This window comes from Podarcis raffonei, chromosome 10, assembly GCF_027172205.1.
Source record: "Podarcis raffonei isolate rPodRaf1 chromosome 10, rPodRaf1.pri, whole genome shotgun sequence".
Taxonomy (NCBI): domain Eukaryota; kingdom Metazoa; phylum Chordata; class Lepidosauria; order Squamata; family Lacertidae; genus Podarcis; species Podarcis raffonei.
The window spans coordinates 29,253,504-29,265,525 of record NC_070611.1 but is presented as its reverse complement, the minus strand read 5'-3'; the positions used below and the strand labels follow the sequence as shown (position 1 = coordinate 29,265,525).

General features: G+C 45.1%; 1 protein-coding gene across 1 annotated transcript in view; it reads left to right on the top strand.

The window, feature by feature from the left end:
- Nucleotides 1-500: 500 nt before the first annotated feature.
- LRIG3 (leucine rich repeats and immunoglobulin like domains 3) overlaps nt 501-12,022 on the top strand; it is a 53,317-nt gene continuing 41,795 nt past the window's right edge. Inside the window, exons 1-3 of the mRNA XM_053405262.1 lie at nt 501-969; nt 11,041-11,112; nt 11,442-11,516. Of these exons, the coding sequence (XP_053261237.1) occupies nt 659-969; nt 11,041-11,112; nt 11,442-11,516 (458 nt within the window). The 5' untranslated portion in view covers nt 501-658. The remainder of the gene's footprint in view (nt 970-11,040; nt 11,113-11,441; nt 11,517-12,022) is intronic.

The following is a 12,022-nucleotide window of genomic DNA, read 5'->3' as shown; positions in this document are numbered from 1 at the left end:
AGTGTATGTAACCCGAGGTACCACTGTACAGGGTTTTTTCCCTTTAATTTTTTATTTGGGGGGGGCAAGAGAGTGGGGCCCTAAGCTATAGCTTTGTTTAGCTTATAAGTAAATCCGGCACTGGTGGCATCCGTTGTTGCAGGGCTTTTCTTTTTTTCCAGCCGGATGGGTGCCAATGCCATGATAAGAAAACAAGGGAGGCGTTCGTGGTGAGTTCCTAGCAAAATAGCTTGGGCTTTGCTAGCTGGCTCCTGTGCTGCGAGAGAGAGTTGTTTGCGGACTGGGAGACTTCTTGAAATTGCGCGCGTTTCTTTTCTGCAGACGGGTCTTGGTAGAAAGCCTCGAAGGCGGGTAGAAAAGAGGGGGAAGCCAGGAGCGCTTCCTGGAGGTCTTGGCCCCCCGTCCCTCCAGCAGCGGGGCTGCTGGCCTCGTCTGCGCGGCGCAGCTCCGTCGGCGAGGCCGGCTGCTTTGCCTCTGCCGTCGAGCATCTCTTCCCGAGCGCCCGCCCTCCGCCTTGTTGTCATCACATGGCAGGGGGCGGGCCCAGGCAGGCGCTGCCGCGACGAGGAGCGGCGGCGGCGGAAAGTTTGGCGAGGCGTCTGGAGTTGGCTGTGCAGCGGCGGAGCCTCGCCCGCGGGTCTAGCGGGGGCAGGCGGCCATGAAAGGGAGCCTCCGGCCCAGCACCCCCAAAACGGGACTCGCTCCGCGCGTCCCGAGCGCGCCCGACCGCCCCGTCGGAAAGCGCGGCGCGCCGACGCGCGCCAAGGGAGCTCCGGCCATGGGCGCCGCGCTGCTGCCGCCGCTGCTGCTCCTGCGCTGCTGCTGCCTGGTCGCCTTTTTCTCCCCCTCCTCGGCGCTGGCCGAAGGGTGCCCGGCGCTGCCGTGCCGCTGCCGGGGGGAACTGCTGGACTGCAGCCGCCTGAAGCTGAGCCGAGTGCCCGAGCCTCTCCCGGACTGGGTCGTGCAGCTGTGAGTAGCGAGAGCGGGCGAGCGGGCTTCGCTCCTGGCGGGCTTGGGGACGCTAGGGGGCGCTCCGGGCTCCCCGCGTCCCAGGAGCGAATGGCTTTGATTTATTCTTTCGCGTGCTCTTATTCCTGTTCTCATTTGATTTCTGCACCGCTTAATAAGTTTAAAATGGGCTGGAGTGTGGAAGGGACGAACCTTTTGCAGAGTCCCATCTAGTTCGGTGTTGTCTGCGCGGGCTGACAGCGGCTCACCAAGATTTTGGGCATCTTGGAGAACCCAGGACTTAGATTTGAGTGGTGCTTTTTCACCTTATTAGGCCTGTATAGTTTTATCTCGAAGCATCTCCTCCTTGTGAACAGATGCCAATTCTACATTTCGATTCATATATTCCTGTCTTCTCCGTCTGCCAATAAAACTTGGTTGTTTGAACCTTGTGTGGTGGGCAAGACAGATGCTGCACCCCTGAGCTGCACATAGGGGCAGTGGCATGTTTTGAGTGACCCTCCTTGTGTTCCCCATTCTCTTAGCAGGCTGATTCCTAGAGATTAGTGGCTTCCACACACTGTCTGTGCTTTGCCACTAGAGGAGGGGGGAAAGATGAACCCACCCAAATGGCAGGGCGTCCAAGCGAAGTTCCTGGCTCCAAAATGGGTGAGCTGTCAGGTGACAGGGATGGCTTCCAAGCAGAGGTGTAAAACCAGTGCTTCAGCCCCGACCATAGACCACGCTGCTGGAGCCAATGGGAGTTGGGAGCCCCACCAACATAATGGAGAGCCACCTCTCCTTTGGAGGAAACCCACTCCCTCAACACAATCCCCTCGCTTTGTTTCTCTCTGGGACGTGGAACTGGGACTGTTGCACTCAATCTCAGCCTGTTGCGTTGCCCAGAGGCCAGCTAGAAAGAGAGCAGGTGAGAGATAAGGCAGAGGCCCTGCCCTACCCTCTCTCTCTCATGCAATAGGGAGGTATGGGTGGAATCTGCTGGGCCTTCCTAGAGGGAGTGCCTCCAAGCTGCTGCACTACACATGGGGAGGTCATCAGTGAGCAAAACAGATACCACTGCTTCTCTTGGGCCAGCATGTGAAGTTGGGCCCTGGTGGGGGCAACTCCAACCCACTGTAAGAACTTCAGAGCCAAGGCCTATGTATTCCAGCATCCTGTTCCCTGCGGTGGTCAATCAGCTCCCTCTGGGAGACCCTTAAGCGTGGAAGGAAAGCAATAGCTCTCTTCTGTTGCTGCTGCCGCCTCTGTTCCTGGAGGTAGCGCACGGTTGCCGTAACTAGTAATTAGCTGGTTGCCTTCACAAAGTTGCCTAATGCTCCTTTGAAGGTTGTGGTCCTGAGGGGAGGGCTTGGATGGGTGAAGGAGCAGCCAGGGTGGCATTGAACAGGCCGGCCCCCTTGCCTAGGTGCTCCATCTGGAAGCAGGGCTAGGTTCTGTTCCCACTGCTGTGCAGAGGGAAAGGTGGGGGAGAGAGAGAGGGAAAGGGGCTGCCCCTTGCACCTCCCACTTGCTTTGGTTTCTGCCTCCTCTGAGGAGGAGGAGGAGGTGAAGAGGAACGATTGCTTCAAAGAGGGTGGAAGCTCATCTTCTTGAGGCGGGTCCAAACCTCTCATGTTGGCAGGTGCCGGGGCCTTGAGATGCTGGGGCCTTGCCTAAGGGTACCAGCTCCAGATGTCAGTCTTGACTGGCGCAAGTAATCAACTTGAAACTTCTGAGTGGGGGGTGGGATCTGAGGCAGAGGGATGTGTAAATGTGGTTAGTTGTGTGTCTGTAGGGCAAAGTGGATTTCTTCTGTCTAGAATGGACATCATATAGGAGTGTAGTGGGCAGGGTTAATATCCCAGGCCTATTCTGTCTGAAACTCCCATTGTTCTAGGCGCATTTTGCGACAGGGAATTTCATCAGCGTGAGCAGTTTCTGAGCTCGGCGCAGTATTGCGCCTAAGATTTCAGATTAAAACTGCAGAGTGGAAGGAAAGGAGGATCTTTTTCTGCCTCCCCGCTTCCAGCTACTCTCTGAAGACTGAAGAAGAGACCCTCTTAAGAATATTATGGGGGTGGGTAGGAGGAGGATGTGAAAAATGAACATAATATTTTAGCTGCAGTTCGTTCATTTTCAGCTTTGTATTCCTGTTATAAAAAAGTGCGCCTAGACATTCCGTTGTTGCGCCCATAACCTAGGTTTAAGGTGCCATGTAGCTCCCAGCTTTCATTACACAGTTACTAACACTGATCTGTACCTTTCCTTGGAAAAATGATGCAATTTTGTTCCCCCTTCCATTTCCTCAATGCCGTTATCCTATAATGACACATCAAAAAGTCAAAGAAATGGGTGGCACTTTTATGTGGAAATTTGCATTATTATATCATGTACATATAACTTAATGTATGCTGAGCCTAATACACAATGAAAATTGCTATGTTCACTAGGAAGCATCCAAACATAGTTTCTTTTTACACAAGGAGGATGCTGATCTACAGTTGGTAACATCTTTAGTGCATGTGCAGAAACCATTGCCCTGGGAGTCTCTGTTATTGGGAGAATGATGCAGAAATATGGCTTGGAAACAATACAGGACTCCATAGAGAATTAAAAGCAATACAAATATGTATTGAAATGTCATTGTGTTAATAGGCAGGGGACTCTGACTCTCTGCTAATTAAATGTATATTAAATATGTTGCTTTAAAACAAGGGTTTCTGGCATCCTACATTCCAACTCCACTTTCTCCAAATGTTGGCTATATAAAAAACGTGTATTTTTGAGAACTGCTCTGGCTGATACTTGTTTAAGCAAATATGGGACCCAGTATGGTCCCTGAGCAACATTCCTCCAAGCTGAGAGCAGTTTTAGAAAAGTTGTGGTCTCTTGTGCTTTTGTTCACGTGATGATTTATTGACACAGTAAAGTAGTTGTAACTTGACAAGCATTCATTCATTGTGCTGTGGGTTTCAGTCTCTTATGCTAAGTTACTGATTCCACTGGCTGTTAAATTAACTCATCAACACAAGCATGAGAGATGGACATGATTGAGCTGGTATTTTCTTATCTAGTATCCACACTGATTCCTCCACAAAGACTTGGAAATTTTCTAAAGTCAGAAAGAAGGTGAAAAACTTTGGAATAGTGTGATTGAGCTTAACGTCTTGTCATTTCAATCACATCTCAATTGGTTTATTAATTTTCTGTTGCACTTCAGAAGCAAGTGCAGATAAGAACTTTAAAGTAAACAGGAAGTCTTTGAATTAGTTCTGGCTAATTCTGTTCAATTGCCTCCTCTGGAGGTCTTCCTTACTGAGAAAAAGTGACTGTTGTATTCATAACACCTGGGTTTGACTCTGTGGAACATTAACAGAACAGTCCCTACTCAAAAGTAAGCTCCATTGAGTTCAATGGCATTTACTCCCAGGTAAGTTGGGAACCACAGAGCCTAGGGCTTACCAATCAGAAGGTCGGCGGTTCGAATCCCTGCAACGGGGTGAGCTCCTGTTGTTCAGTCCCAGCTCCTGCCCATCTAGCAGTTTGAAAGCACGTCAAAGTGCAAGTAGATAAATAGTTACCGCTCTAGCGGGAAGGTAAACAACGTTTCCATGTGCTGCTCTGGTTCGCCAGAAGCAGCTCTGGTTCGCCAGAAGCGGCTTAGTCATGCTGGCCACATGACCCAGAAGCTGTCTGCGGACAAACGCTGGCTCCCTCGGCCTATAGAGCCGAGACAGCGCCGCAACCCCAGAGTCGTCAGTGACTGGACCTGATGGTCAGGGGTACCTTTACCTTTAAGTTGTGCATATGATTGGAGCCACAAATATTTGAATAATGTAAAGGCCAAGCTATTATTTGACAAGAAACATTTGTCACAATTTTTATTTGTAGATTTGATTTTAAACAAAACAAAAAAATATCCAGTAAACTTTTCAACAAAAGTTTATCAAATATGATGGTAGTTTTCCAGGACACTCAGTTAAAGGTGCAATAGTACGAATCTAACAAACGAGTGGAACCATAGGAAATCCTAGCAAGTGATTTATAGAAAAAATGCTAATTAGGAATTAAAACTGATTTTAAAGGGTTGTTTTCTAAGACGGATATTGGGTCAACAGAAATAATAGCAAGATATCTCTGTGACAGTTAATTTAGTGGCCACTAAAACAAACAGATCTTTTGTTGTTTCAGTTAGCACAGTGGAAGCTTTCTAATTGGATTTCCCCTGGAGACGTAAATTGTCCATATGTACATTCGCATTCCTTTAAAAGAAGTGTGAAAAATGGGCTCCACTTGTATAAATAAGCACTTGGCCTTTTGTAAGGAACCCTGCTGTGATCACTCATTGGGCAGCTGTGTCACTTGTTCTTATACTCACAGGGTTACCATCTTTGTAGGTGTCACCAGACCATGTGGTCTGCTAGGTTTTGTGCAAATGTTTCTTTTGTTTGAGTTAAATGCCTTTAGAAGTTCCTGTTCATTACTTGCTTTTCCACCCCCCTTAAAAAGCGTGCAGGCAGACATGTGGCCTTCTTCTCTTGCCTCCTGTTGTTCTTATGCAGCAGAACTGAGACTGCTAAAGAACTCTAGGCAGTTAAGAGGCAATAAGGAAACAAAATAGTTTGTTGTTATTAGCATAGATCACTGTTGTCCCAGATAGTTTTGTCTGTGAATAATATGAGGCTGCAAGCATGTTTGCCGAAATATTCATGATGGGAGTTCATGTTGATTATATAACCAAAACTACTCGCTTCAAAAATCTTAAATCTCTGGCACCTCATCAATATATTTCCCAGGGAAGAGTTCCTACTGATTTCAGAGGATCTTACTTTCCAGAAAGTCTGTAATTCTAAACACATCTACTGGGAGGTAAGTTCCAGTGGGGTTGCTTCTGAGTAAACTGTGCAGAGGAATGTGTTCTCCAGAGTGCTTAGCATTTCGGCCCAAGACTGCATTCCTTTTCACACTTGGGAGCAAACCACACGGAGTTCAGTAGTGTTTACTTCCAAATGTGTAAGGAATGCAGTCTTGGGGTGTGGACTTCAAGAGAGCAATCCTATGCTTGCTTTCCCAGAATGCAGCTTACTTTTGAGCAAACATATTAAGGAAAAGGCTGTATGTAAAAATGATCGAAATAGCATGCTAAGAGTGCAACCCCATACATGTCTACTCAGAAGTAAGCTTAGTGTAGTCTACTAGAATTTACTTCAAGGGTGGTGGGATGGCAGGCTAACTCCAGTAAGATTTTTCATAGACTTAGTTACTCTAAGCCAGGCATCCCCAAACTCGGCTCTCCAGCCGTTTTGGGACTACAACTCCCATCATCCCTAGCTAACAGGACCGGTGGTCAGGGATGATGGGAATTGTAGTCCGAAAACAGCTGGAGGGCCGAGTTTGGGGATGCCTGCCCTAAGCAGTGCAAATTTTTGAAGTGAATTTTAGGTCCTTCTGTAGAGCAGAGGTGAGGATCCTCCAGATGTTGCTCAACTAGTGAGAGCGTGGAGCTGAGAATGCTGAGGTTGCAGGTTCGATCCCTGTATGGGACAGCTGCATTGCAGAGGGTTGGACTAGATGTTCCTCAGGGTCCCTTTCAACACTACGTTCTATGATTTTGTGAGTAAACCTCTCATTGACCATTGGTTATGCTGGCTGGGGCTGATAGGAGTCTCAACAACATCTGGAGGGCTAGAAGTGCTTAATCCATGCTATAGAGAGATGCTGATTAATTCTCACTTGACCAGAGCTTTCCCCTATCACATGTGCCCCTTTAGTTCTTCCCATTCAAGGCAGCCACCCCATTTCTGAGGAGAGAGTGCTCTTGTGCACAAATGCTGCTTACAGACATCTGGTTGTCCGCGTGAGAATAGGATTATGGACTAGATGGGCTATCCAGCAGGCTTTTCTTGCTATCTTAAACACTGGTAGCCATCTGAGTGAAAAACCTACCCCCCCCCCCTACATTCAGATTTCTTGCTGGATGTGATTTTGGGTGGTGGGTTGGAAAAATGATGCAACTGCGAATCCCAGACCTGTTTTCTGAACTGGCTGATGAAGGACCAAAATTGTATTATCTGTACGTGTTGTCTGAGTTGTGGTTACTCTTGTAATTGCAGTTGACATAGCAAAAGTCTCCGAGTGAGGGAAAGTGGCCAATTTTAACACAGTTTTTTACTACAGGCTTTCACTGAAGAGGTATTCACAGACTTAAATAAAACCAAGACTGTTCAGAGCTAGTGAGTGTTTGTAATAGTTTATCAACAAATTTTCTTTACGGTTTGCCTCTGCTTTCAGGGCAGGAGGCTAGTTGCTCAAGAGAAACACTCTACAGTTTAAGAACTTCGCTTTTGTTAGGTTTAAAGTTTAGCAGCCAGGATGGGAGAGGAAGAGAGACTCTGAACAGTCGCCATACATCTTTGCTGTTTTTTCAGTTCTCTTTGGAATTCTAGATTATTGTACCAGGGTTTGTCTAGGAATGTTGAAGCTGTCACTGAGACAGGGGGAAATCTAAAGGATGGTTTCTGCTAATGTTTGTATTACATCTTGGTATTTACATTTTCTAAACCTTCCAGTTCTTACCAGAATTGCCAGAGGAAAAAAGTTTGGATAGTTTTCACAGCTGTTCTTCAGCATTTTCCAGACTAAAATCTGAACATAGCATGCTGATTTATGAGTCACTTTGGATCTGTGTCTTAAAACAGCTACAGCCTGCCTCTTTGTTTTTTAGCTTTCCTTCTTTTTGCTGAATTAGCAGCTATAAAGGCCCCAATGGGAATTGATTAAGAAGCTGCTGCTGGATTTGCATTTTAAAATTTTGAATTAAGTTTCAGGCATTTCCAAGAAAGACCATATTGATTGCACCTAAATGGCACACATGGAGCTGATCCCTAACATACACATTTCTAAAACGTCCAAAGAGCTGTTTCTTCACCACTTCACTTTGTTGAGATTATTTGTGAATCATATTGCTGATAACACTACCCTTCATGGTGAGCAATTACTTGGACAAACACAGAAACACAGGCTTGGAAGACCTTATTTAGTACAGCTTAGTACCATTCCGTAAACCAAGGATTGTTAAAAGTTGGAACTGTGGAATACTTCAGTGCCTTAGGCGTATGTTGATTGTCCTGCTTTCTGACTTTCCCTCCTCCTATAAGCTATCTCTTAAAAGCGCCTTTGCTTTAACTAACTGAAGTTTATCGATATTTCTGAAACCAGGTTAACTGTGGTTTGCCTTAACCACAGTTTTGGGAAATAAGCAGAGTTCAAACCTTGGTTCTTCTGATCATGACTTGCTACACTAAACCATAGTTTGAAGACTAACCAGATCCCCACATACCAACAAACCATAGTTAGTTGAAACTGGAAGCAAATGCTCTCCTCCTTGCTAATGCAGTAGAGAAGGGAGATAGAAAGCATACAACACCCTTCTGTTTATCTGATGTACCTCCCCCCAAAATGTCAATCCCTCCCTCAATCAGACTCAAGTGTCGACTCTAGATAAATATTTATTTCTGTTCATTTGTGAACTGAAAAGAATGTTAACTGATGAGTTTAAATTCTGCATTTATACACTAAAGCAGCAAGTATTGCTATCTTTTAGCAGAGGGTTGTTAAAATGTCCTTTAAGTTTATGTTATACACACTTGGTTCTCATAATTCGTCACAGAGAGAGCATTGGGGAATTCTGTTTTGAAAGCGAAACTGCACCAGAAGTTTCATGTGCAGAAGCTTTCCCCTCAAGAAGGTCTTCCTGAGCTTTCCATTTGCAGGAAAAAGCTTTCAGGCCAGCAGTCCACTTCTAAGGTGAGAAGAGTGTGCAAGCTGCACTTTTGAGTTTGTACCAACACCATGGCATTTTAAAATGTGCTCTGCTTTCAAAAGTGAAGCTTGCGCTTGAAATGCCTGAATCCAGCCGCCTTATAAGTTTCAAAGTGCTACTAGTAAGCTTAAACCACTGTAGAGATTTTTCTTTCCATGTACTGTGGTTTAAGGGAAGGGCAAAGAGGGAGGAGGCAATTGGGAGTGGAAAATGTGTTTCCACCACTTTTGTGATTCCAGCTTCTGCTCCTAAATTATAAGGAGGAGGTCTGTTCACATTATTTTTTCTACTGGTTTAAGAAATTGTATTTGTTGCTCCTGCCCTTTTAAAAAGACAAATGTGCACACTTAAAAACCTATTACATCAGGGGAGAAAGGATTATATAATTATTTTAGCTCCCATCCTGTTTCTAGCAGTTTTGCAGGAATGCTCATCTCTTCAAAAGAGTCATCTTCTCCTTGATGATTCTAGATAGTGTAAAAAATTGCTATAAATAGAAGACCTATTAAAGCGCTGGTAATTGTTTGATTTGAGCTGTTGAGCAATAAAGGCACGTTGTAATTTTTTTGGGATGGGAGTCATAATTTTCCGAATCAGGTTTAAGAAAACCTTAAGGGCTTTTGAGGGATATTTGCATCTCTCTCCCCCCCCCCCCCGTTTTAAAGCAGCACAGTGCATGGAAAATCTGTGGATATCGGCAGTGTCAGAAAACACAAATTTAGTCTGAAACATAATGCATGTTGTTATGCTTATGGTTGCCTTGATGGACTCCAGATGGATGGTGAGCTTGAGCTCTGAGTGAAAGTGTCTGGCTCCAGTTTGGTGATCATGCACAGCAGTGGTTGTAATTGCAGGATTTTTATAGTTTAAAGGCTCTGCCAGATTTCTCTCTCCCGCCCCCCTTCCTCACCCCAATGTTATAACTACAGCAGAACAAATCCACTCATGTCTGATACTGTCTGGTAGGTCCTAAGGCAAACAAGCATGTTTTAAATAAATTTTCATAGGGTGTCTCTCTCTCCCCCCCCCCATCCTGCCTTCTTACTTTTTAGGTGAACTGAAGAAAGGCAGGTTGTTGGAAACAGCACTTTTTTGCAGCAGGATTTTGAAAGCTCTTTGTTGAAATAATTGCTGATTCTTGTCTAATGCAGGATGAACAGTAATGTATTAGACTTTTAACAGCCATGACTTCATAGTATTTTGGCTGTGGGTTTGCATAGTTTCTTCTAATCCCTGTGAGCCAAGGCCAAATATTCCAGTTGAGGCGCAAGGCAGCAGAAAGGCCTCTCTCTGTGTTAAAGTGAGCTTAATTCAGATCACCGTTTCAGTCTTGTTGAATTAGTTGGCCTACATCTCTTCAGTTCCGTCAAGGGTGCCCTGGAAAGACTTATGCCTCCATCCATTATGGTTGATGCACACGAGGAAGCGGGCTTAGGATGCTGCAGGATAGACACATCTGTGGCAGATGGGGCTGTTTCGTTCAGCTTTGCATTCGAAATGTCGATGCCTTGAGGCTGGAGTGTTTATCCAGGCCTGTTTTCCACTACTCACATATGGCTTGCATTAACATTTTTATGTGTGAGAATTAATGGTGCAAAGACACGTGAACACAGGAGAGGAGAGGTTTCCGTACCACCCAGCCGTCAATATACCTAGACTTTGCAAATTTAGACTTACCAGGTGAAAGCCATAAATTGAGCAACAGCTTTATGTTGGATTTGCCAGATGTCGCAAGACTATAACAACAGTCTTTGGCCCCCTAGACTTCTATGGTGGGGGGAAAAAAAGTTTGGCTCATATACTGAATAGGAGATGTAGAACTGTGACGGTGTTTTATTGGCAATTAATTGAGCTAACTTAAGCGGATGCAAAAGTATCTTCCTGTGGGCCTTCAACACTCCCCAGTCAGCATGGCCAGTGATTGTGGGTGATGGGACTTGTAGACCTGAAACGTTGGGCAAGTCACAAGTTCCTCACCCCTGGATCAGATGGTGGAGAATGAAAAGGCACTGGTAAGGGACGATGGGAGTTGAAGTCCAACAGCATATGGAGAGCCACAAGTTCCTCACACCTGCCTTAGAAGAACAATAACAAGGTTATCTGTAGATGGAGGGGAGAGGCACAACAAAACCAGTGTGCATTTTATGTGTTATATTTCAATATATGAGCCAATTTCCTTCTGTGCAAGCTACTTGCTTGTTCTCTTTGATATGTACCTGATATTGGTGAAAGTTGACACAAGAGCTTTTTTTCTTCTTGTATCCTTGTAGAGATCTGAGCCACAATAAATTGTCTTCAATCAAGCCTAGTTCCTTGAGTCACCTTGGTAAACTACGAGAAATGTAAGTGGCTGCATGTTCTTCTGTTTGACTATAATATGCATGATGTAAGATACATTCCTTTAAATGATTTTGAGTGGTGGTATTCATAGCGATGCATGGGCACAAAATTATACAATGTGAAATGAGGCTATAACTTACCAGGGGGGTGGTGTTTCAGAGGGTATCTGTAAGTCAGTGTTGCTGTAGGTTGTCCCCACTTCCCTTTGGGGAGGCTACTTTAAGTTAGTGCGATGGGTTAAAATGGTCAAGGGGAAATCAGCAAATACCAATCGGCTCTTGTTTCTGTGTCAGCTGACTTGTGTTTTTGGGGTTTTTTTTAATGTTGACAGAAAACTAAACAGTAATGAATTTGAAGCCATACCAAATTTGGGACCTGTTTCAGCAAACATCACTCTCCTGACTCTGTAAGTCGATTTTAAAAATATTTTTATTCATATTTGAAAACATAATGTTTAACCATGATTTAACACTATGCCGACAAGATAAAATGAGCTCCAGTGAATGAAACCTTGAATATGCACACTTCCCTCTCCTTTCTGGACCACTAGGAAAAGCACTTCAGTACAGCTTAATTTCACTTTCTAGGATTCATAACAAGTGAAACTAAATATTGCAGAAGTCCTTCTAGTTGCGTGGGAGTAGAGGGGAGGGTTGGGTGTGCTTGGGCTCATTCTAACTCGTGCATGTAGAGCTAAACTATGGTTTAGCATTGTGTGCAAACCAGGCCTACACTTGTATAGTCTGTGACTGGGAGTCAACATTCTGACTTTGTGTAAGTTAGCTTCCTATGCTGCTGCTTGCCTGGAGTTGGTTGCTGGCTTTCGTAGAGCGGCTTCTTCCAAAAATATGTCATAGATAGAGATTATGGGAAACATGCAGACTTCAGTCCAACAGAACATATGGATCTGCA